Here is a 25,689-nt window from a genome sequence, read left to right on the forward strand (position 1 = left end):
TCCAACATTCATGAAGTTGGAAAGATTTAGATGCACCCTGATAGCCTAATAATTTCTGGTCCTTATGAACTGGCATTTGTTCAACATTTATTTAGTGGGTAAAAAGCCGACATAGTGATATGGTATTTCTGATTTTTTCAATAGTATTTTTTTGCTAATAGCAATAAAATATTTCTGATTTATATCAGTGTTAACCGCAATAAAATATCAATGAATCAATAAATCACATTGATATATATATAATATAAATCACATATATATGTGTGTATATATATGTGTGTATACATGTATGTGTGTGTTTCTTCAACATCATATGTTCCATGACTTATATACATACATAATGAATCAGAAACACACACACATATACATGTATGTGTATACAGGTATATATAGGTATACATGTATGTGTATACAGGTATATATGGGTATACGTGTATGTGTATACAGGTATATATGTGTGTATGTATGTGTGTTTCTGATTAATCATATATATGTATATGACATATATGATCATTGTTTTGGCTGGAATAGACTTTCGTGGTCAGGATTAAAATTCCTTCTTTGGCCTCTTATGAAACCAACTTAATCCTCTTTATTGCAAATGCTATCAGAAAAGTGACTTTGTCAAACTTGCCTCCTCCCTACCAACTTGCTTTTACTATTGCAATGACCACCAACAAAACAAAAATAAGTTGCATTTATTGAGCCTATACTTTGTGCCAGGCACTATACTATAGTCCCCTGCAACTGTTACATCATTTCATCTCCACACTAACTTCCTAAGGCAATATCTATTGTCATGTTCATTTTACAAACAAAACATAAACTCTAAAATATTAAGTCAATATTTGGTCTGAGAACACCTTGAGCCAAGTAACTTGAAAAGAGGTTACAGCTATAAATATTAGATTCTGTCTAACATAGTGAGTCACTCCTGGATTCACTACATATTAACTGAGTAATTAAACAATTTTGTTTTTAATTTTGTTTTTAGCCTCAGCTCCAGATTTCTCCAAAAGTCCAGTTAAAAAAAATTCATTTGTTCAAGTTGGTGGGGATATTGTTATCGAATGCAAACCAAATGCTTTTCCCAGGGCAGCTATCTCTTGGAAAAGAGGAACGGAGACCCTTAGACAAAGCAAAAGGTAAACCAATCTTTATTTTTAAAAATATTCTTAAGTGTTTATAATATAACATCTTCCAAATTTTTAGGTTTTAGTATAGGCCTTTCAAAATTTTCTCTTTTATGATAAACTTTCAGTGGTATACCCAGAGATGCCAACATTCTTCTCATCATAGTAAAATAGTAAAAAACAAAAGGATCTGATAAAATGAAGACCTGTTTGTATAAGTGAGCTGCAATATTTTCAGCACATGCACTTGTAATAGATAGATTCAAAAAAATCTTTTAAGACCTTTTTCTACATTCAGTTTGAAGGCTTTTTCCCAACCCAGCCTGCTGAGAAATCAGTGCGAAGAACATTTCGCAAAGGAGAGAGACACTCATTGGCACACACCTGGTGTTGTGGTTTTTAAATAGTCACACAGGTGTTCACCCCATGACAAAATGAATTCACCACATGAAGAAATGTAGAGAGGTTCCTGTAGAGAAAGAAGAGAGATTTCCTTCCATAATGGATGCAGTTGAGAAACCCTAGGTCAGCACTGGCATGTTTTCCAGGAGAGTTTGACAAAAAAAAAAAAAAAAAAAAAAGCAGATGTTTTTCTCTACTTGTAATAGATTTTATTCTATTGTACTGTAGAGCCTTGTATACATGAGGTGACTAGACCACAGATGCTGCTCTCTGTTAATGACTCACATGTGTTACTATATAATCAGATATGCTATTAAATCCTAATGTGAACGAGCCATTGTGTTAAAGATATAAAAATAGTTCCTTTAGTTCAAGGAGCTCTTCTTCAGCATCATATGTTCCATGACTTATATGTATACCAGTACAGACAGGTTAAAAAGCCAGATGAAAGAAAGGACAACTAAAGTGTGTTAAAAAATGACAATCGTGAGTCTCGGAAGAAATGACTGTGAAGGACTAGAAAGTGAGTTCCATAACTAAAAGGGAAAGTCACAACTCCAAATTCTGGTTGTCTTGTGGGAAAGTAGAACTAGGTTTGTAGAACTTCCAGTGTTTCAGAGAAAGCTAGAAATCTACATTCTGGTGTTGAATCTCCCATGCCAGAAAAAAAATGCAGGGACATCATTTTATCACTTCTAATCCCAAGATTTCATTTGTGACCAATGAAGAAAGATAACAGGTTAAAACAAACAAAATCAGGGTCTCTGTGATTTGTGTAGAGTCCCTTCATGGTTATAACTGTTGCCTTGAAGAACCTTTCCATTTACAGAATGAGGTGTACACCAGAGAGCCCCATTCTAGGGCATTCTTTCTTTCTTTATTCTCTACATTTCTTTACATCCCTGGACTAAAGCTTTTCCCAGGACAGGAATTATGTCAAATTTATCTTTGTATGTCCTGTGCCTTGGCACAGAACCAAAACTTAATAAATATCTGTGGAATAAATGAATGAATCAAAAAGGGTGAATATGTAAGGTGTTGCCAGCTTTACAGAAAGGCTGTTCTTGGGGAAATCCTCAAGACATAAGAACAGGTGCTTCAGAACTAAGGTGAAAGAAAAGGTGAAAGGGAACCTGTTGTCCTGACTCAGGTTGGGTCTCTTCTGTGTGCATTGCCTGGGAGATTTGCTCCCAACAGATTTAGTTGTGAATTCTTTTTAAATGTTTCTGCATTCATTCCTAAAATCGAATCAAGGTTTGAATACACTGCTGTGGAACAGAAATCTCTTACTGCATAAGAGATCCTGCAGTATCAAACACAGCACCTTGTACTGAGAGTCTGGACAAATTGATTAACTGTGACTCATTTAATAAAGTAACTCACCCAAAGAGCAGAATGATGACATTTACCTTCCACAGCCTTTAAAGGTCCAAACGCAAAGTATGTGGGAATGAGAAAGTAAAGGAAGAGGAGAATTTGAGTAAAGCTAAGATAATGAGAAAAAAAAAAAGCTAAGATAATAAGAAAAAAAAAGCACGAGGGAAATTGCTTTTTAAAAACCTTTCAGGTTTTTGTTTTATTTTGTTTTGCCCCATATAGAATAAATTTGGGGTCATTTTAACCTCACCACAGTTACTAATAGTCGTATCAGTTCAGCATTGTCTCTCTGTGATTAAGGGAATGAACCCTGTGAGTTCTATTTATACATTATTCTTTCATTCTATCCTTTCATTGCTTTAGGGTTTCACTGCAGGTCTTAACAAAAGAAAACATACATACATACAAACAAACAATCTCCTGACTGTGCATTCTTAAAAGTTGAAAATAATTGAGCTGTAGCAGAATGTAGTAATTACAGTCACTACATCTCCACCTGGTAGAGATTACACTGAGCAGTAATTTTCAAAAGGTCGCACAGTCAACTCCATGAGTCTATGTCCTGCACACTTTCTAGCCTGTCCCTTCTTTTGTTGCCATCTGATCTGACTGGCTTTATTAAGTGCATGGCTTCAAGCTGTTTGTTGAGAAAAACAGCATCTATGCTTCTGTTTGTGTTGGCCTATTGCTTTTTTTATAGTCTTATCATGGGACTTCCAAACAGATCGAGGTAAAAAATTAGAGTAGTGATAAAAAAGAAAGAAAAGAGAGGAAGGAAGGAAGGAAGGAAGGAAGGAAGGAAGGAAGGAAGGAAGGAAGGAAGGAAGGAAGGAAGGAAGGAAGGGAAAGAGGGGGAAAGAAAGAAAGAGAGGAAGCAGGAAGGGCAAGAAGGGGCACTGCTGTTTACTATAGATGTGGTGTGATATACTAAAAAGATTTCAGCCTGCACCCTATTGAGAGCATTACTTTGGGCAAGTCATTTGTCTTCTATAGACCTTCATATATAAAATGAATTAGAAGTACTTCATTTTCCTAAAAGAGGAGAGAAATTCAAATGGTTTCTTCAAGCCTGTTCAGGACCAAGGTTGATTATTTCTTCTACATCTTTGGTCCGAACCATTAGATGGTAGCCAAATTCTTTTTTCCCTGATCAGAATCCCCTCTTCTTTTTCAAGAATGTTGACAGAACAGATCCTAACTCCTAGCAAAGTAGTTACATTTAGATTTCAAATTGTCATGCCTTTAAGAAGACAATATTAAAGAAAGCCTTTGGCGAAGACAATATTAAAATAGCAATTAATTTCACAAAACATGTTTTCTTATATTTGAATACATAAAGAAGTTTATTTGATTGAGTATGTACGTATGAATGTATGTGTGGGTAGATGGGTATTTAGGAATTGGCATCAGATTTCCAAAGCAAACAAAATTAAATATATTAGGAGTCAGGGACAGAGTATTGTGCATAAAGGCTGACTGGGCAATTTATCTTTAGATCTGATTACAAATGCAAGGGTTATTGCATGTGTACACACACTGTTCAATGCTATATTTGAAAGGAGCACTAGAGATACTGTAGCCCATTTTCTGAATTTACAGTGCAAAATCCTAAACTCAAACACAGAACACTGAGCCCAGTACACATTTTTTAATGCCACACCGGACAGATTATTTCACTCAAATAGCTATATATATAGATATATATCACTTCTACCATCTCATACCTCTGTTAAAACATGACACAGTTGTATATATACAAAGAATGAAAGAGTCAGATATAGAAAAAAGTTCAAAATTTTACAATGATTCCAAGTAGAAATAGTTTCTAGTTCTTGACCTTGGAAATACCTATGTGAGGAAATGCACATTTTTAGTTTCTGTTATAAAACTTCTATATGGTACTGTCTACTTTGAAATTTCATTGTCACTAACTCTTGCAGCCAATAAAGTATAACTACCTAGAGATGGTTGAGAGGGCTCTAAAGAAACCTATTCAAAGTAATCAGACTGAATTGCTGACTTATAAAAAAGGGTGGCAGTATATATATTTTGACAATTTCTTCTAGTCTTACATGAATTGAAACAGCTTCCATCACACAGCTAGTAAGTGAAGAAGCTTAGACTTGGTGCCAAGTCTTCCATCTCTGTATTCACGTCTTTTCCTCTCTATGGATAATGGAGAACACGCTCAGCTCTTCCGTTTTTGAAAGGCTGTTGTCACATGATTCAACGTAATTTGATGTGTTAATTCAGATTAAGTAACATTTCTCAATACAGTGAACATATTTCTTATTAGCCTATGTGCCATAACTGAAGTCTTGGCTGTTTTAAGAGTTCTGTTCCTAAAGCAAGGATCTATATTTATAGCAGCCCGTCAGAAGAGAAAAGTATTTCTTGAGCCAAAAATAGGTAGATGGCATTACAGAGTCCGAAGACTGCCTGGTTTCCTGCTAGGAATGAATGGTCATGCAGCATCTGTCTCATTCTTTGTAGACCCACCAGTGGTTTAGAAATAGCACTTATATTGAAGAGAAGCAAAAGGCATATTCCTGCAGGAGAACCAGGAAGCACTGGGAATTAGAAAACACGGGTTGTGGTCTCAGATCCATCACTGATAAGTGGCATGACCTTGAGTAAAATTGCTAGACTCCCCCTTTTTTTTTTTTTTTTTTTTTTTGGCCACTGTTTCCTGGATTTATCTTAAGATGAAATAATATGAAAACAACTTTAAGAAATACGAAACACTATATTCATGTAGTGTCTGCTTGCACAGAGATTACATTTTAGAAATCAATAGCAAACTGTAGCCCAGGAGGTTGAAATTGAAAGTTCTATCTTAGTTATAACTTTATATATGTTTTAATGATTTGCTTGGGTGACCAAGTGACTGAGCCAAACATGGCAATTGCTGTGAACTGTCAAAACAGCTAAAATGATTCGGTTGGATGGATTCAGAGTTTACAGAGAGCCCTATCAGCTAGGCTGTAAGCTCCATGAAGGCACCAAGCACCATTCTTTAATTCACCGTTATAGGCCTAGCATCCACCACAAACCTGGAATATAGCACCCATTCAATAAATATTTTATGTGTTGCTAAATTAATAAAAGTTAAAATTTAATTTGTTTAACTAACTTTAGAGATTTTTCAGCTAAGCCAAAATTTTTAATAATTAATAGACCGATGGTATTATTATTCATTTATTAATTCCTTCATTCATTTTGCAAATATTTGCTGAACACCTATTATAACCTAATTGGGTGCTGGGGATAAAATGTTAAGCCAGATAGCCGCATGACATATAACATGCTTCTTGCCCTTTCTTATGATAATGTTTTTCTTTAAAGCTATTTGAAGTCAAAGATATGGGTTAAAGTCCCGATTCTACTTCTTAGTTGATAACTTCTAGCAAGTCCTTTAACTTCACAGGTTCTCAATTGGTTCATTTCAGAGAAAATAGTACTTGTCTCTCTGGTGAGGTTATATGAGACTCAAATAGTGTGTGTGGAAAGACAGGTGAGCTGTACACACACTGCTACATTGGATGTATTTATTGCTGTCATCGTAACTTGTATGCATATCCCAGTTGTGCGTGTTTACCTCTGGCAATCAAGGAACAACCATGGAAAATCAGGATGAATACAGATTAAGTTTATCTCTGCAAGGCATTCTCAGGCAACTGAGGGAATCAATTCCACATCTGCTAAGTTTGATTAATCACTTCTTTTTTTTCCTTGTGGATCTACTTAGCAAGTGAACTGACAGAAATCAAAGTCCTAGATTTGTCTCCTTATGCCCAGTGACTGCTGGCCACCTATTCAGGAATCACCTCCTGAATTTAATAGGAAATGTTACCCCACAGGAGAGACAGTTCAATGCTGTTCTCTGACAGGCAGCGTTAAATACAATGCCTGAATTACCTGGGATTTGCTCATAGTAGACATACAAGCTAGCAACAATAAAAACAAAGAGATGGAGAAAAGAAATTTGGTCCTATTACTGGAAGAATAGTATTATACAATTGAATCTGGTCGAGTGCAGTGGCTCATGCCTATAATCCCAGCACTTTGGGAGGCCAAGGTAGAAGGACTGCTTGAGCTCAGGAGTTCGAGACCAGCCTGGGCAACATACTAAGACCATGTCTCTGCAAAAAAAGAAAAAAATGAAATGAGCTGGGACATGGTGGCACAACCCTGTGGTGCCAGCTAATGGTTGAGATGTGGGGGTGTTGAAGTGGGAGAATAACTTGAGCCCAGGATGTTGAGGCTACAGTGAGCCATGATTGTGCCACTGCACTCCAGCCTGGGTAACAGAGGGAGACCCTGTTTCAAAAAACAAACAAACAAAAAAACTGAATCTATAAGTAATTGACAGTATTTTCTCCCATTTTCCTAAAAAACGTCTACTGTACTTTGTCCTGATTTCTTAAAATTAAATAAATAAAATAAAATTCAGCTAAAAGTCAGAAAAATTCTTGTTAATAATGATGATAACCACTTTAAGCACCTTCTATATGCTAGATGGTGTACCAGGCACTTTACATATCTCAGAACATTAAAGCACATTTTTTTTTCCTATTCAGATATATTTCTCAGGATCACAGTTGTCACCGATTATATGATTAAATTCATATCATTTTTAACCTAGTAATCTCAAAAAGTTAAATACAAAAGCATTTTAAAATTTACAGAGAATCAAACTAACTCAATTATAACGATTCTACCCCTTGGCAATTGATTTCAGAATGTGATCATATTCCCCAGAACTGAAATAAGCGGACAGCTGGACTCTCTGGGAACCAATTCCATTACCTTTACCTGCTTACCCCAAGTATATATATTTGCAGACAGGTGTTATCAAATCATGCATTCTGTGTGATTTATCCTATAATAATGCTGCTGTTAAAACCTGTGTGGCCCTGGGCACTTGGCAAATGCATGTACCTGGTAGGAAAGAGTGAACCCATTAGGTGAATTGGAATCTTATTCAATTATTGAACAAGCGGTGCTTCTTCAATATTTTTGCCTTCAAACCTCAAATTTAGAGCAGATCCACTGCACTTCCACCTGCCTGGCTCCACAATGCCCAGACACCTTCCTCTTGGGCACCCTATTCCATCGTGTGAGAACTACACAAGGAAGGTGTAAAGATGGTAGGGAACGTGGAAAGCGGGAGAAGGAAGCCAAAGTAAGAGAGAAGGAAATGACGGAGAAAGAACAATGAGAGAAAGGAGCAGGAATTTCCTGTGACAAGAAAGAAGTTCTAGTTATTGAGCAAGTCACTGGATCTTTCATTTCTTCATGCGTACAAAGGTCCCCTTGGGAAGACTTGTTTGAAAACCGTTCGCATAATGCCTGAAACAGAAAAGGAACAGAAAAAAATTAGTTTGTCTTTATTCTTCTCATAGCTAAGTCATATAGACAAAGCAGTTCTTCTAGTTACACAGCCATTGCCCAATACTTAGCTACCATTACATTTTCTTATTGGAGGTTTTTTCCGATCATCTTATCTTGTGGAGGCACCAGCTAACGGGATTCTGGCTGCCTGAATGCAAGACAGCCAATTATATGATCTTTCCTCCCTGTCTGACACTTCTCTATATATTTTACAATATCTACCTTCTAAATTATTGCTGTTCCTTTTGCTTTTGCCTTTACCTGCAAGTGCTCAGTCTTAATAAAATATCTCCGTTGCACATGCCTTTTCAAGGCAACATTAACCATGATGCAGTAACTGCAAAGCAGGCTTCTCTATCCCTTCCTTCTCTTTGCAGAGCTTCCTAATGGAACAAGCAAATAACTTAATTTTATTTTGTATCACCAACTACTTAATGTAATAGTGCTTAGTACATCAGGTAGCATGAGTATCAAATAGGCAAATGAACCATATGTTCCCATATTTAAGGAAGAATGACAGTCTGCATAATGCTAGGCTTATTACAATCTCCCCTCTGTGCTGCCTCTTTGTAATAAAATTTTAAATCGTTCGTACTCAACTCCTGAGAGCCTTGTTAAGGTGAGTCTTTCCAAGGGAATACATGTTGAAGATGTCAAGAGCCATCTGATAGTCTTGCCTGTGTCACATGAAGATGTAACAAGCTAAAATCCTGTGTGTGCCCCTGTCAGTCTTGTTTTCATTTTCCCCTCTTGCCATCCAATTCTCCTTTCTTTATCCCCACTGACCTCCACTGGTCTGGGGCACTCACCTTTCACACAGTGCCTGCAGAACCACCCGACTGCAATGGTCTGAAAAAGCTCCGGTTCATTAAAGATATAAATCCTGCCTTTAAATCCAGCCTGCATAAGCCGATGTGTGCTGTTTTACCCCGCTACCTTGTGTTGGTCTATTACTGCTGTAGTCCCTCTCCTATGTTTTCATGATGGGTAATGACATCCTGTGGCTTTCAACCAAGGGTAAATAGGAGAAAGCAAAGAAGTTTCACAAAATAAATAACATCTTATAAATTCTTAAACAGTATCTTACAACAGAAAATAGGTAGGCTTCCTTGTAGAGTGGCTGTGAATTCATGGGCTGCTATATCAGTTTCAAATTTGATCATACACCATAAGAATCTTGTGGAAAATGCAGATCCCAGAGCCGTGGCCATGATTTTGATTTAGTAGGTGTGGAATAGGTTAAGGAATCTGAATTTGTGTAAGTTCACTCCCTCTGCCTTCAAGAGAGGCTGAAGTTGTTGAATACCACCTAGAGGAGCACTGGTTTGGTACATACATACCGGCTTAAATAGAAATGTGCTTCATTTGATCTCTGTTCCACCCCAGAACTTTGCTTCCTATCCTAACAGTTCAGCCGTTCATTCTATTTCACTGTTGAAGAGATGTAAATCCTTAGTTATCTCACTTTTTGAAAATATGAATATAATTGGCTCTAGAATGTTGTCTACTTACTTTTACCTCTTGCTTCTAATTTCTGAGTGACATTTGTATCTTCAAAATTGTACATAAATATTCAACAGCAATAATTTTATAGACAGAAAAGGTCAATTATTCATGTAATTTGTACAAATGACCTTTGTTCTTGGTTTGATTTTTGAGAAATGAAGTGGTTACTTGATATATTTTAAAGTATAATGTCCTTTTACATTTACTTAAAAAGAAAATGGTTGATGACAGATATTTGTTACACCCACACCTTCTAATGCCAGTGAGTGTATTTAAAAAATAAATAAATACATCATTAGAAAGAGAATTGCTGTCTATGACAATCCAGGTGAAGAAATAAAAGCTGGAGTAACAATGTAGAAGTCAGTCTTGTTAATATCTTCTAAACAAGCAGTGAAGCTGTCAGAGCACTTTTTCTTTTCTTAGCCACTGACTGGAATTTTTCAATTTTATTTTTCTTTTTTTCCATAGTAGAACTTAAAAAATTTTTTTTTCAAATTAAATTTATGTAAGAAAACCTTTCATACCACAGATAAAATTGCACTAATCTGGCTAATGTCCTGGAGGGAGAACCAGAACCCCACTCAATGCCCTCTTCATTTCCTCTCATCCTAAAGCTCCATGGTGTGCCCTAGAAATCCCCTAGCTCTCCAGGGAGCATAGTTTGAGGACTACTAATTTGAAGTGACAAATGTGAGTCTCAAGGGTGGCTTGTCAAACTATTCATATATTTATAAGTACAGTGGCAAACCAATTTGACAGGCCTTGTGAAAGATTCTGGGTTTATACATTTGAATGAGCTCAGAGTCTCCTGGGGAAGACAGACAAGTCCACAGCTCCGAGACACTGGGGTATGTGTCACCACTAACACGTGGTGAACGTGAAGAGAATGAGGGCAATTCACTAACTTGGCTTACAGGAGTCTAGAAAGGCTTCAACAGGTTGGAGGTAACTGAGCTGGCAGTTGAAGAGTGAGTGAAAATTTTTCCTGGAAGAGAAAAGTAGGAGGTACAGGCTTATTATGCAACTGTCTTACTCTGTATTTGGTATCCAGACTTGGTGTCATTTCAGAATTTTGGGTACAGATTTCCCTTCCTCAATACAAGACACATTTCTCCCATGAGTCCTCTAAATGCAGTAAAGGAGACTCAAATTATTTTGTGAAGCATCCAAGAATTGACTCTTCAACTACTCAAGGAATGCTTGGATGTACCTAATAACATATATTTTAATTCTGTCTCCAATTAAATTAACCAAATACAGCCAGAAATCTATCGTCCCCATATTTAACCCTGAGTTTCACTATATAAGAATAATAATGATGATGATATATCCATTTATATGGTATCCATCAAGGGCAGATAATGTGTTAAGATATTTGATACATCATTTCATTGAATTTTTACAACATACCTACATGAGGCATTTATTCATATTTTTAAATGAGTAAAACTAAGGCTTAGAGAAGTTAAGTATCATACTGCAACCAGTAAGTGACAGAAAAACATTCAGTTCTGAGAAGATCTGACTCCAAAGCCTTGTATAATCTTAAACATCACACTGCAGGATTTTAATTAGATTTCTGGTGAATTATAGTGTCCATCTGTGGAACTAAAGGCAGTCCTTCACAATATACACATTTTTTTTGTTTCTTCGCAGTTATACTAAAAAAACTTCTGCAAATAATGATATGTAAGGTAAAGCTCTATCTTTATGTCGCTAAAAGGTATAGAATAAATCAACATGTTGTCCAAATACTGAACGATGGGAGTCTTATTTATTCACATCAATACAAAAAAAATCAGTCCTTTCAGTGGCACAGCATACTGAATACACAGTGTTCGAAAGACTGATTGGATTTTTTTATTTTTTTTTTATTTTATTTATTTATTTTTTATTTTTTTGAGACGGAGTCTCGATCTGTTGCCCAGGCTGGAGTGCAGTGGCGCGATCTCGGCTCATTGTAAGCTCTGCCTCCCAGGTTCACGCCATTCTCCTGCCTCAGCCTCCCGAGTTATTGGGACTTACAGGTGTCCGCCACCAGGCCCAGCTAATTTTTTCTATTTTTTAGTAGAGACGGGGTTTCACCGTGTTAGCCAGGATGGTCTCGATCTCCTGACGTCGTGATCCGCCCACTTCGGCCTCCCAAAGTGCTGGGATTACAGGCATGAGCCACTGCTCCCGGCTGACTGATTGGATTTTTAATGTAACATACAATGTAATTTTTGATGACATGGAGAGATAGATATGCAAATTCAATAAACAGGTATAAAGTCGCTAAGCTCCACAAAGGAATTAAAATAGGTATAAAACTGTATATTATAACTAAGAAGAAAGAATTAAAGTTAACAGACAAAGTGTCATACCCAGTTTGGTCCCCTATCCTCAGCCACTTTTGTAAACCTAGTTTTGTAGACTCTGAGGAATGCTATAATTCAGTAGCCAAAGGGAATCCAGGATTAGAAATTCCGCTAGCATCCTTCACTTTCAAAACCGTGTTCAATCTTGATACTCAAGTTTTCAGATACTCGTGTCCTGAAATCACCAGATTACAGGGAGCTGGAGTGAAAAGATTAATAATCATTAGTGTTCCAGTCCCGTTCTCTTGCCTTTTTATATGTGAAGGAAGCTGAGAACCTTAAGGTTCAAATTGCTAGTTTAAGGTCATCTGACTTGAATCTCATCTGTCTATCCCAAAGTTTTCAGCAGAAACAACTTTACATTTATAAAACTTCAAAGCCCTGAGGAAATCACACAATAGGTTCATAGTCATAAATGTAATAATAGCATAGCCAGAATGTCCTCACAATGTTCAGAATTCTCCATTATGTTCTGCATAACTCTCTCCTCCACTGTATTTTCAATTGGTTCTCCTCTAGTTACTTTGGGAGCATAGTTTTTTGTTTTTGTTTTTTTTGTTTTGTTTTGTTTTGTTTTAATTTGTTTCTTTAAAGTCCTGCATTCACAAATTTTTGTATCCTTTGCCAACTTCGTACTTTCTCATCTTTTCTTTTGATTTACTTGGGCTGTAAGGCATGTTAGCATATGAATCTGTATTAATTATCTTTTGTGTTTTCTCAGGCATCCCAAAATGCTGCAACGAATGGAGACACTTTATCTTTCCCTTTTTCTACTGAAGAGATAAATATTTCTCTTTGGCCTATTTCACTGGATTAATTTAGTTAGGCTTTCCATCTGATGCTGTTTTATTAATGTTAAATTGTATTTCCTTAACATTTTATGGGAGTCAGCATAGCAACACACTCTGGCATGCCATCAGAATAAAGACACATCATGGAACCAAATAATTACGTTATTTAGCAACTGCTCTTACCTACCATCTCCTAATTTGTGCCATAATTCAGTCACCCTGAATCTGTCTGTGTTGTGTCAGCCACTACAAAGATGACACTTCAATTATTTGTGCATATTAAACAAGGAGACACATTTTTATAAATTTAGAAGTCTGAATATTTGATGCTTGCTTTCTTCTTTGGAGTTTAAGATAGTTGATCCAAAGACTTAAGATTGAATCATTTGTTCACTCCAGTAATTACACACTAGTTGTAAACACAATTACAGACACTAGGAATTCTGAAAAAGTAGAAACTGGTACCAGTAACATTCTCATTTAAATTAAAATGTATTTGAGTCTATTTCTAATATCTAGATAACCCTTCTGAACAACTATTTGCTGATAAAACCCTTTCAGTTAACTACCTAAGACCCTGAATCATCCTTGAAAAATCAGTTAATGAGAAGTATATCCTTAGCTATTTAATGTTAAAAATATGTATTTCTAGATTTTGTTGAGAGTTGCAAAAACAAGTAACATAAAATTACTCAGGTCTATTTCTTTTGTTTGTTTGTTTGTTTGTGGTGGAGTCTCACTCTTTCACCCAGGCTTGAGTTCGGCTCACTGCAACCTCCACCTTCTGGGTTCAAGCAATTTTCATGCATCAGCCTCTGGAATAGCTGGGATTACAGGCAAGCGCCACCACGCCTGGCTAATTTTTGTATTTTGAGTAGAGAAGGGGTTTCACCATGTTGTCCAGGCTGGTCTCGAACTCCTGACCTAGTGATCTGCCCACCTTGACCTCCCAAGTGTTGGGATTAAAGGTGTGAGCCACCCTGCCTGGCCTATTTCTTTTATAAGCATCTACTTTCCAGCAAAACACAGCAAATTGGATTTATTTGTTACCTGTTTATGATGTCACTTCATATAGGTTTTCATTTTTGTTTCCTTTTCTTTCCCTCTTCCTGCTGCCCATATAGATTTAATTACACTATGCCTAATATAACTCGATACAGGTGCCCAAAGCAACACTAGTTTTTGCCTGGAGCTAGGACAGCGACTAAAAAAAATACTAGAGGTCTTACTGCAACAATTCTGTGAGTCAGTGAATGTTTAGGAACCAATAAACAGGGTCTATATTGTCATAATAATTAAACAAATTTTACTCTGGCTTGTATTATACCGTTTAGTTTCATGATCAGAACTGAACAAAAGAATGATTAAGATTTGTTTTATACACCGACTCTTATCCTAGTGATTTGAATGTAGAGTTGACCCTTGGACAATGGGGATTGAACCGTGCAGGTCTATTTATACTTGAGTTGTTTTCATTAAAAGTTATACTGAGTGTGCCTGCCTCTCCAGCCTCTCCTTTCACCTCCTCCAATTCTTTCACCTTTGCCACTCCTAAGACAGTGAGACCAGACCCCTCCTCTTCCTCCTTCTTCTCAGCCTACTCAATGTCAAGATGATGAAGAACTTTATTATGATTCACTTCCATGTAATAAACTGTAAATATATTTTCTCTTCCTTATGCTTTTGTTAGTAACATGTTATCTTCTCTAGCTGACTTTATTGTAAAAATACATTGTATAATGCATATAACATACAAAACTTGTTCATGGACTATTTATGTTATCAGTAAGGCTTCCGGTCAATTGGAGACTATTAGTTGTTAATTTTGGGGAGTCAAAAGTTACAGGTGGAGTTTCAACTCTGTGAGAAAGTTGGCACCCCAACCACTGCATTGTTCAAAGGCCAACTCCATTTCTTTGCATCAACTTTTGTACTGCTTTAAGGGGCATCAGCAGACTAACAGAAAGTCACTTCAATTATTAAATAACCACATTGTTTATAAGTATAAAGTTTATGCTCCTTATTTATACTTATAAACAAGGTGGTTATTTGACTAAATCGCTTTCTGTTAGGGGACTGAATTTATTGATAATATTGACAAATATACATCTGGATATAGAAAGAAAAGACTGAATATTTAACAGTAAATGCAATCAGAAAAAAAATGCATATTTATTAAGTTCCTGCTAATTGTTGGACATCCTGGAGAATATAAACAAATAAAGAATGTTAGCTACTATCTTGGGACACCCATTATGCTCTAGGCTCTCTCTCTCTCTCTCTCTCTCTATATATATATATATATATAGCATAATGCATTGAATTCTCAAAACAAGATGATGATGTTATTACTACTCAATCTCCATTCTATATAAAGTTGGCATAGAAATCAAGCAACTGCTCCTAAATTAACATGGCCAAAAAGGGAAACTCAGGCACATATTCAAAGTGATCTGACTTTAGAGTCCATGGTCTTATAATCCCTATATCACCCGCCTCAAACAAACCTTAGCTTTTACAGCATATTTGGAGAACAAAAACTTATCTAAAAAGAAAATTAAAAATACAAGACAGTAAAATGATTTAGACAGTGACTCAGTAGCCAAAACACTGACTCCATATCAGAAGACCTTTATCAGGGCTGTGGTTAAGTTAGTTATTGAATCTCCCTGGCTCTCAGTTTTTCGATGTGGGGAGAAAGAGCGTATCGTGAACTGTAGTGATTGGAGAAGGGTGTGTTAGAGAAAGCTGTATACCCTGGTGGGGTTCCCCAGGAAACAGTGCTCAGTTCTGCTTCTCAGGGAGGTCCACTTGCAGGGACACAATGGATGATTGTATCTTACTGCACAGCTGCTGCCTCACTTCAAGCCACAGGCACATCACTGGTAGCTTGGCATCTTAGGTTGTCAGCCACATAGGTTGCTTCCGGACAGGCTGTAGAGAGAAACCACTTGGGAACAGTCTGTGGAAGGAAAGACAAAGGGATTTATTTACCTAACTGCCCCTTTGCTGGTAGAGCTGCATTACCTGAACCTTTGACAGTCAGTGGAACTGAGAGAACCGAAAAGATTCATAAGGTGTGTCTGAAGCACTGGGAATCAAAATAGGTTTTCGAGGGTGAATGGGATTCAGACAAGCAGATTGGAGAGCAAAACCTCTGCTAGATATGAGGAGAAGAGAGTTTAGGCTTTCGTCTGGCTGGTTCTGTGAAGGAGGGTACTCAAAGAAAGATTTGCAAATTATAAACATTTCTTTCCTCTTTGGGACTCACACAACTCTTCCCTGAAAATAAATATTTGTGTTCTTTCCCCAAAGTCAGACAAAATAAAATAGATGAATACGGTATTTAACAGTCCTTTCTATAAAATTTCCTGAATTTTTCGATATGTGTTTCCTCTTGTTCAGAACTGATGAACAATTGTCTGTGCATGTGCTTTGCGGCAAATGCGATCTACATTATTTGGTACAGTGGCCAGATTTAGATTTTTTCCTCTCTTCCCTCGATCCTGTCTCTCTTGAGATAGTACTTCGTGTTCACTTCATGTCTATCTCTTTTGCTTTTTTTCATTTTTACTACATTGATGATCTTATAAGGAATGATAAATTAGGTTTTCCTTAATCCATTGATTAAATCTTTGAATTTTGTCTGGACAAGGGTATCAGATATATTTTTGTGTATAACTACTTATGTACAATTACTTTTTTCTTTTTTTTTTTGGAGACAGGGTCTCAGTCCACCAGGCTGTGTAGTGCAGTGGCACCATCTTGGCCTACTGCAACCTCCACCTCCTGGGCTCAAGTACTTCTCCCACCTCAACCTCCTGAGTAGCTGGAATTACAGGCACAAACTACCATACCCGGCTAATTTTTGTATTTTCAGTACAGATGGGGTTTCACCATATTGGCCAGTCTGGTCTCAAACTCCTGACCTCAAGTGATTCCCCCACCTTGGCTTCCCAGTGTGCTGGGATTACAGGCATGAACCACCATGCCCAGCCATACAATTACTTGTAATTAAAGTTATTGACATGAAACGATGGAAAGGACAACTTTTATTTTGATTTAAATGAGCAAACTTTGTAATTTACTTGTTTGTAGATTGACTTCTTATGTGATTTGTTAAAATAAGAAATTTTTAAAAGATAGCTTATTAAATGACAGTGAGATTAACATAGATATTACACCCTAAGTATAATAATCAGGTGAAAAATCATTAAAATTCAATATTAATGTTTGATCTAAAACAGATTCTGGTGGGACATTTTACCACAATATCAGTATTTGATCTAAAATAGATTCCAGTGGGAGATTTTACCTAAAACTTAAATTGTGAACAGGAAGAATTTATACCCACATTTCTACTTCTTATCTAACTCATTTTAATCAAATCAATTTTACAATTTCCAAATATCAGTAAAATTAGAGAGTCAATTAAAATTTCATGGTCTACAGCATTATCTTTAGACAGAACTGGAAGCAATACTCCAGTTAATCATCTAACTATAAAAATAGCAGTATTGCTCTAGTTTCAGCAATAAGAAATTATAATTGCCCAATGACCCAATTTTTTTTTTTTTTAAGTTTAAGAAATTTAGCTATTTCTAATCCTCTTTGTTCTCAAACTTTGCACTAAGTTATGGCTGATATCAAACAAGAAATCTAGAGCATTCCTTATTTTCTATTTACACCTTGGAATCTACATGTACAGATCTGTTTTCTATATGTAAATAAATTAAGTATTCTGTAGATATTAGATTTGCTGTAGTGACAAAAACGGATGTGAATGTTAATCTCTACTGTATTGAAATAATTATGAACAGGTATTAGTTCATGAAATGCAGGTGCTATGGTTTGGATATGGATTGTCCCCACTAAAACTCATGTTGAAATTTTATCCTCCATGTGGCAATTTTGGGAGGTGGAGCCTGTTTGGGCCTTGGGGACAGATCTCTCCTTAATAGATTAATGCCCTCCCTCTGGGGTGAGTGAGTTCTTGCTCTCTTGAGAATAGATTGTTCCTGCTAGAGAGCATTTTAAAAAGAGTCTGGCTTCCTCAGTCTTTCTCTCTCTTGCTTCCCCTCTTGCTATGTGACCTCTTTGCACACACCAGTTTCTTTCTGCTTTTTGCCATGAGTCGAAGCAGCCTGAGGACCTCACTAGCTGCAGCTGCCCAACTGTGAACCTTCCAGCCACCAGAATCATGAGCCAAATAAACCATTTTTCTTTATAAATTACTCAATCTCAGGTAGTCTGATATAGCAACACTAAATGGACTAATACACCAGGAAAACAGGGTAAAAACATTCTGCTTTAGTCTTGATGTAATTCCTTAAAATAACACAAAATTTGATGCACATGCTGCACGTAAAGAAGCCTTCCAAGTGGATTTGATGTGATCCTTCTCCTTTCTGGTGTTCTATTCATCATGACCCATCAAGTAGAAGGTAATAGGTATAAAATCAGGCAAAAGGGTAGAACATCTTTTACTTTTGTTTTCTGTGTATACTACCTACCTTCCCTGACAGTGGGAAGATTAAAATGTTGCATGTTCAACTGCTCTAAGAAGTCTGCCTTCAACTTATCAGTTAACCTTGAAATGTTTTTATGTTATTGGCTTCGTTTCGTGCATGTTCTATATTCTAAAGCCACTATAAAATCTACCCAGTGTCACTTAACTGTCAGACACAGCTTGTTCTTCTGAATTTTGACCCATAATGAATTAGAGGAATAGCATGGTACAATACAAACACTATTAATTTTTCTATTGGTTGAATGGTCATACTATATCTACACATGTAAATGCCTTTAAATTCTAATTTTACAGAACATTTTAAATGCAAATGCTATAACCTGTGATTTAATTATCTGAACAGAATACTGAGGTTTGGTAATTTGGGGAAAATTTTTCTATTAAATTGTGTGAACAGTTAAAATATTCTAATTAGGTGGATATTAGAGAATAAAGACATGAGAGAAATGGTGTTATTACTAAACTTATTGAGGAAATAAGGAGGAAACATACCAACACCATAAGTCAAATGTCAGAATTTGGTGATGCCAAAACCAAGGAGAGTCTAGGGACTGACAACCGGAGCTAGTTGAAGCCACAAAACATACTTCTGAGTCCAGCCATAGGCAAGAATTTTAAGAAGACATTAGGCATGAGCAACAAACAGAGTGAGAATCAGAAATAGTAACTGAAGTCTTGGAGGAGAGAAAATACCAAATATTAGTATCAACCAAGAATAAGAATTAGATTAATATCTAGCATTTAATTAACTTAACTTTCACAACAATCACATCATCATTCCTAAAATAAATATTAGAGCATTGTAGATCAAAAAGATTAAGTAGGTAAGAACACAGACAAGAGGCTGCATGAATTCAAGGAAGGATTTGAAGCAGTGAAACTTAATGCTGAGCACAGTTTTGCTGGCATTAGACTCCTTTCAAAAAGCCCAGTATATAGTAGTTAGGCCTCTTTGTTCAAAATGCAGTGTGATAAAACAATTTCTTCTTTCCTTGTTGTTTATTCCTCATGGAGTTGTAGATGTGCCTACATTCTTAAGCAGGATGAGAAATCAGTTCATTAAAAGCCTACCTATTGACTGCTAATGGAGTCAGGTACCGTGCTAAGCATTTTGAACTATTTATATCAATTATTGACACAGGTAATGTTAGTATTTCTATGCTATAGACAAAAAACAAAAACAAAAAACAAACAACAACAACAAAAAAAAAACAGAAAAAAAAACAAGGACTTGGGCCATTAATTAACTTGGCCCAGTAATACAAAAATCAAATGTTGGGATTCAGATTCAGTCATAAGGAGTTTGACCTCAAAGCCCACGTTGTTATCCACTCTGCTAATTACACCATAATTGCACAGGATGGCACAAGAAAAGAAGAAAAAAATCCTTAGTATTAGCATGACCATCATTAGTGCCTCACGTGTTAAGATACTTATGGTGAAAACTCTCTTCCATAGCAGGGGAATGGATATTAAGCCTGCCTTTAAGATGCCACATAAGCTAAGAATCTTGAGAAAATGCATATACATGTACACACACAAATGTTCCATCACATTTTAGAGAGTTATTGGACTCTGAAGGTCAGATTTTAAATCTCCAATATTAAAGGTCATTCTATAAAAATAAAATTATATGTATATATATATATACACACACACACACACATATGTACATACACATATAGATTACATTTATGCTGATTTTAGTAACTCTGCTATCAGTAAACCATGTTTTGGAAATGAACTGAAAGAGAACTTGCTAAAATAAGTGTTTTCCGGTCTAAAGAAAGGTATGGTTAGAATCTGAGCCCTCCGCCATCTAGTGGGTACCTTGAGTCACTTATTGCTTCTCTTTATGCCTGTTTCCTGATTTATAAAATATGGGTGCAAACAATAACTAGCCCAGAAGTTTGTCTTAAGCATTCAATGAGTTAACATTTATTACACACTTACTAGAGGGCCTGTGCAGAGTCAGCTCCCTATAATAAGTCATAACCTCCATAAATGCATAACAATGAGTTTTAATGTGGAAAAGAGTACCTTTTACATCTAACACTTTTTATGTTCACATCCCCATTGTAACACCTAACATACTGTTTCAAACACAGTAGACATTTAGTAAGTATTTGCTGATTAAGAAGGAAAAAATATCTTAACATTGCTCCACTTTCAATCATGTATTTAAACTGCTATTGAATTTTTGGAAGCCTTTCCATCATTTCATGGTGCTCACAAATTTCCATACATATTTTTATTATTCATTGTAGATTAGTAGTATAACTTCAACCTTAAATCCTCATATAATAATATGCATATATGTAATCATGGTATTACCTTCTGCTTTTTTCCCTCTAACTATATGCTTTTTACAAATTATTCATGCAAATCTCTATTTTTGTTATCAGGTTTTCCTGTTTTTTACAGATAGCCAAGCTTATCTTTATTTCTGACTGTGTGTTTTTTTATTTTAAATGCCAGAGAAGTAAATGAAGGTAGAATATTTTAATATCTTTCACTGAGATGTTATTACCAATCCTCGAGATAAAGTATCTTTTTTGTATATTCTAACAGAAGAATGGAAAAAATCAGTCTTTCTCTATGAATGTTACCAAAAGCATCAATTAAAATGTTCCAGTTAATTCTTACACATGCATTTTGCCTTATCTGAAAATGCCAATTGCTCGGTACAGTTTGATCTTTACTGAGTGTTCCTTCTTTTTGTTTTTTTTTAAATCATTTCTGTTAAGACATGTTTAGATACGTTAAAAAACTGGAAATTCTTAATCTTATAGTTTTTATTTAATTTTTTTCTTAATAAAATTGAGACAATGATCAAGTTGTTTGATTCTGTTTATATTAATTTTTTACTATATTTTAATATCTCTTAATAATTAAGGGAGAAATCTAAGTGATACATTCAAATATCTGTACTGCTTGTTATGCCATAAAATCTTTAGTTATGATTACATCTTTGAATTTCTATATTGTACATCAACAGAGAGAATTTTTAAAGTTTATTTTAATAAATCATAATCAATTTGTTTACTAGTTTGGTTAATTTTATAAAACATTTAAAATGTATGTTATTCTTTTATAAATTATTTTCATAAGATCATAAGCAAGATGTAGTCTTACTTTGAAGTAAAGAAAAATTTTTCAGATTAAAGTTTAATAGTAAATAGATCAATACTTCTCCAACTTTATTGTACATACGAGTCACTGTATGTACTACAGTGCATAGGGTGTCTTGTGAAAATGCAATTTGATTCATTAGGTCTGGGATAAGACCACATTTTGAGGGGTAAACACATGGAGTATCTTTAGGGCATGTAGTGATGACTCTGCTGAAACTTCTTGGACCATATAATTAACATGCAGAATTATTTTACTAAACGTAAGGCAAAGTAAAGGCTCTGGAAAAAGCATGAGTACTAGGATAATTAGATATAATTGCATTCTCTGCTACTTAGCTAGTTAGTCTAGGGCAGATTTTAACTTTTTTACTTTACTCTCTCAGTACCTTAAACAGTAGTAAGCACTTGAGAAATATTGAGGTATTGATTAAAATTTCATAAGAAATAATCAGCCTCAATGATGGCAATTTCAACTCAATTTAGCAAACATTGAAGACCTACTGAGCCTGAAAGGGGTAGTATACTCAGGGTACCACTGCACACAAGAATTATCCCTTTCTGGAAGTTGTGTGAAAAATCATATGAAATATAAACATTGGCATTAACTTAGTGGCTGGAAAATCTGCTTGGTGGCCTTTAGATATCAGTAGACATATCATTTCTGTCTTGTGTTTTTTTATTGGCCAATAGTCCAGGTTTCTGGTTGTTCAAAATTCCTAGTTATTTCTAAATGTTAGGGGTAGATGCACCCAAAAGCTTCTCATTTACCTCTTCTAATTTACCTCTTCACATTTACCCCTACTAATTGAAATCAGATAAAGAATTATATTTGGCCCGGGTTTGCTGCATAATAGAATAGTTTTGTTACTCTGTCAATAATGGCGTAATTCAATTGTTTATGTAAATTGGGATCTAGTACACTAGACATCTCAGAAATTAAATAAGACATTACATGTCTGCTATTGGGGAATACTCTAAGATAATGACTTAAAAAAATCTGATTACATGCCATGGAAAATTCTAAATTCAGATGTGGCTCCTTCCACTCATTGATAACAGAATTTGGAATCTTTTATTAATAATAAATCCAATGTCAGAAGCTGGCTTCATACAAATTGTAGTTGGCTTGTATTCTCTGTGTTTCAAATTGAGTAATTAATTATATTAGCTACATTTCGTGTTATACATATATTAGAAACAATGATATGTTTGCAATGCAGCAAATACTATTTTGTTATTGTTAATGGATACGGCATGCATGCAAATTGTCTAGCCTTTCTTGCCTTTAAAACTGTTGTTAAAAATTAGTATGTTGTCACTTATTTTGATACAATCCTACCTACTAACGTTTTTAAAAAGTTGGTAACTACATTTGTAAGATATAAAATATGGTAGTCTAAAATTGGACAAATCCTTTTGTTTTTACATTTTTTCGGTCTCTTCGTGTTACATTTGATGGTGAATTTTTCAGGGAACAAACCTCGGTTTTTTTTTTTTTTTTTTTTTTTTCTGATTTCAGTGGCATTGTGCTTTAGACTATGCTAGAGTTTCAGAGAAAATTTAATATGGATTATATTATGAAAGATGGGAACTTCTTTGGCAGATAAACCTCCTTTGCGTACTCTATCTTTTAGTAATATTAATATTAATTCATAATTAACCCATGAAGCCTTAGTCTTTCTACTACTTTCTTCTTCTTTTTGATGGGATAGGCCACATAATAAGCATGGCCCTCTGGCCATGGAACCATATGGACAGTTTCTTCAACTCATCAGCACTGGCAAATACTGTCATGGTTCAACATCCTGTTGTGTGGCCACAAAAAATGCTAAGACAGACCACGTTTAAAAAGACACAGACTAATTGTGAAAATCAGCTTGCGTTTCTCCTAGGCCAAGTTCAATTTTCACCAGTGAGTTGACTTTGGAAAATACACAGTATATAGTTGCATTTCTTATTCATCAAGCAACTTGACATTATACTATCAAGCACTGATTTTATTTTTAATATGCTTTGAAATCAACAATGATAATTCAAATTATAGAATGATAATTATCAATATTGTGTCAGAATAAAAGCAAACGCCATTTACTGTAATATGTAGACATAGAGATAGCTCACAATGAAGAACAGAATAATAGGAAAGGAATCAATTCATATTATCACATATACCCATGATTTTAGTAAAGTTTTAAAATAAAAATAAGCACTTACGATTTACCAATGTTGAAGAGCCTTACTTCCATTAATTATGTGTTTTCTTTTTAGAATGTTTCTCTTGGAGGATGGCAGCCTCAAGATATATAATGTTACCAGGTCAGATGCTGGATCATATACATGCATAGCCACAAATCAGTTTGGAACTGCAAAGAACGCTGGCAGCCTCATTGTAAAAGGTATCACATTATCTTCATTTGTGCTTGATGAACATTGTAAATCTGCAGGAGTATCATGACTTGTATCACGGTGTCAAACCTATACCATATTGTATATGTGAAATAGTTGATTTCACAGTTTGTTTAAGAGATCCATTACTGTAGTCATTAATAGCATGCACACTTTGCCAGTGGGATACCATGGTAGATGTGAATACTTTGGCAATTGAAAATGCTGTCAGAATATAATTAGAGTTAAAAACTACACCTAAATTATTGGCTTTTTACATAAGCCTTAATGTTAGGGGCCATGGACGTTTTGATAAAGTCACTGGATAACATTTTTTTTGGTCAAATGTCTTTCAGAATCTTTATTTTTATATGAAATATTTACATGTATATAAGGCTACCAAATACCTAACTGGCTAATTTGTTTATATAACTCCAGGTACAAAACTAATTAAATGCAGAGTCACATCCTTTAATAAGCAGTTCTTTTCAAAGAGAAAAAACTGAAATCTATGTGAATCATTATTATATTTTCATCACAGTTAGCAGATAAACTCATACAGTTTATAGAGATAAATTCTATAGTTTATTTTTAAGATTTCTAAATCAGTACCAATCCAAATGTTCCTACATTTGTCACCAAGGGACATAATTAATATTAGAAGTATCTGTTCCTTATCTTTGCTGCTTTATTTTGTTGAATCTCAGCTCATAAAACTAGTATGTTTACTGGAAGCTGTATCACTTCTATCATTTCATTGCCTCCTGGATAATAAAAATGGCTCTCTTGATAAAGCAGTTTAAGCGGCTAATTAAGCCCAAATGATTAAAATCAGCATTTGGTGCTTTCTCATCTTTTCCATTAAAAATAAATATATTCAATAAAAAGTAGTTAGCTGCTACACTTCAACCATCATTTAAAATATCTCAAGGAAAATAAACGCCCACCTTTGAGCCTGGAGGATATTTCTGCCAACTTGTCTCAAGTGTATTACATTAGGATGACAATTGTCTAAAGTACTCTGGGGAAATGTGACTGATAAAACTTGATGCGTCAAAATCCAACCAGTGTGACACATTTTGAAAAACTTCTCTTCCTTAAGATTGTATTGTTATCAATTTTTAAGACAGAGATGGACTTAAGTGTTTCAAGATAGATGCTATGGCTATATTTAAGAACAGACTATTTCTCCAGCAAATTTTTGGCAATACTCAGACACTGAAAAATGTGGATGCTTTATATTTGAAAAAATAACAAGTTCATTAAGGGGAAAAAAGAGATTTATTACATCATTTCAAATTAAGAAGGTGTAGGTAGTATGCACTAATTTTATTACAGCAGAAGATTAAAATGTGGTGAAGGATAAAAAGTCATTGCAGTTAAATCTTCTAGGTATGGAAAAATGCAGAGGGCATTAAAACATGAAATAGAAAGGATAGAAAATCCCAGCAGGAGCAATGTCATTTTTAAAAGAGAGTTTCTTTAGAATACTGGCGATCTGGGAGCAGGGCCAATGGTTTTGCTGCTAAAATACAATGATGGGGATTTCTTCACTCTGGAGGACAAGAAAAACAAAAGTTAATGGATAGATTGAACAGAATGAATAGGCACTCTTCCTCCAGTTTCTTAAACTTTTGACATCATAATACTCACTGTCCACTGATAATTGATGAAAGA

General features: G+C 35.3%; 1 protein-coding gene across 6 annotated transcripts in view; it reads left to right on the forward strand.

The window, feature by feature from the left end:
- Positions 1-25,689, forward strand: part of CNTN6 (contactin 6) — a 306,119-nt gene that overhangs the window by 234,565 nt on the left and 45,865 nt on the right. For all 6 annotated transcript variants that reach the window (XR_007723159.1, XM_050778571.1, XM_050778569.1 and 3 more), the window contains 2 exons: positions 995-1,145; positions 23,896-24,023. Coding sequence is in view for 5 of the 6 variants with exons in the window: in XM_050778571.1 (XP_050634528.1) it covers positions 995-1,145; positions 23,896-24,023 (279 nt within the window). In the remaining variant the exon portion in view is untranslated. The remainder of the gene's footprint in view (positions 1-994; positions 1,146-23,895; positions 24,024-25,689) is intronic.

This window comes from Macaca thibetana, chromosome 2, assembly GCF_024542745.1.
Source record: "Macaca thibetana thibetana isolate TM-01 chromosome 2, ASM2454274v1, whole genome shotgun sequence".
Taxonomy (NCBI): Eukaryota; Metazoa; Chordata; class Mammalia; order Primates; family Cercopithecidae; genus Macaca; species Macaca thibetana.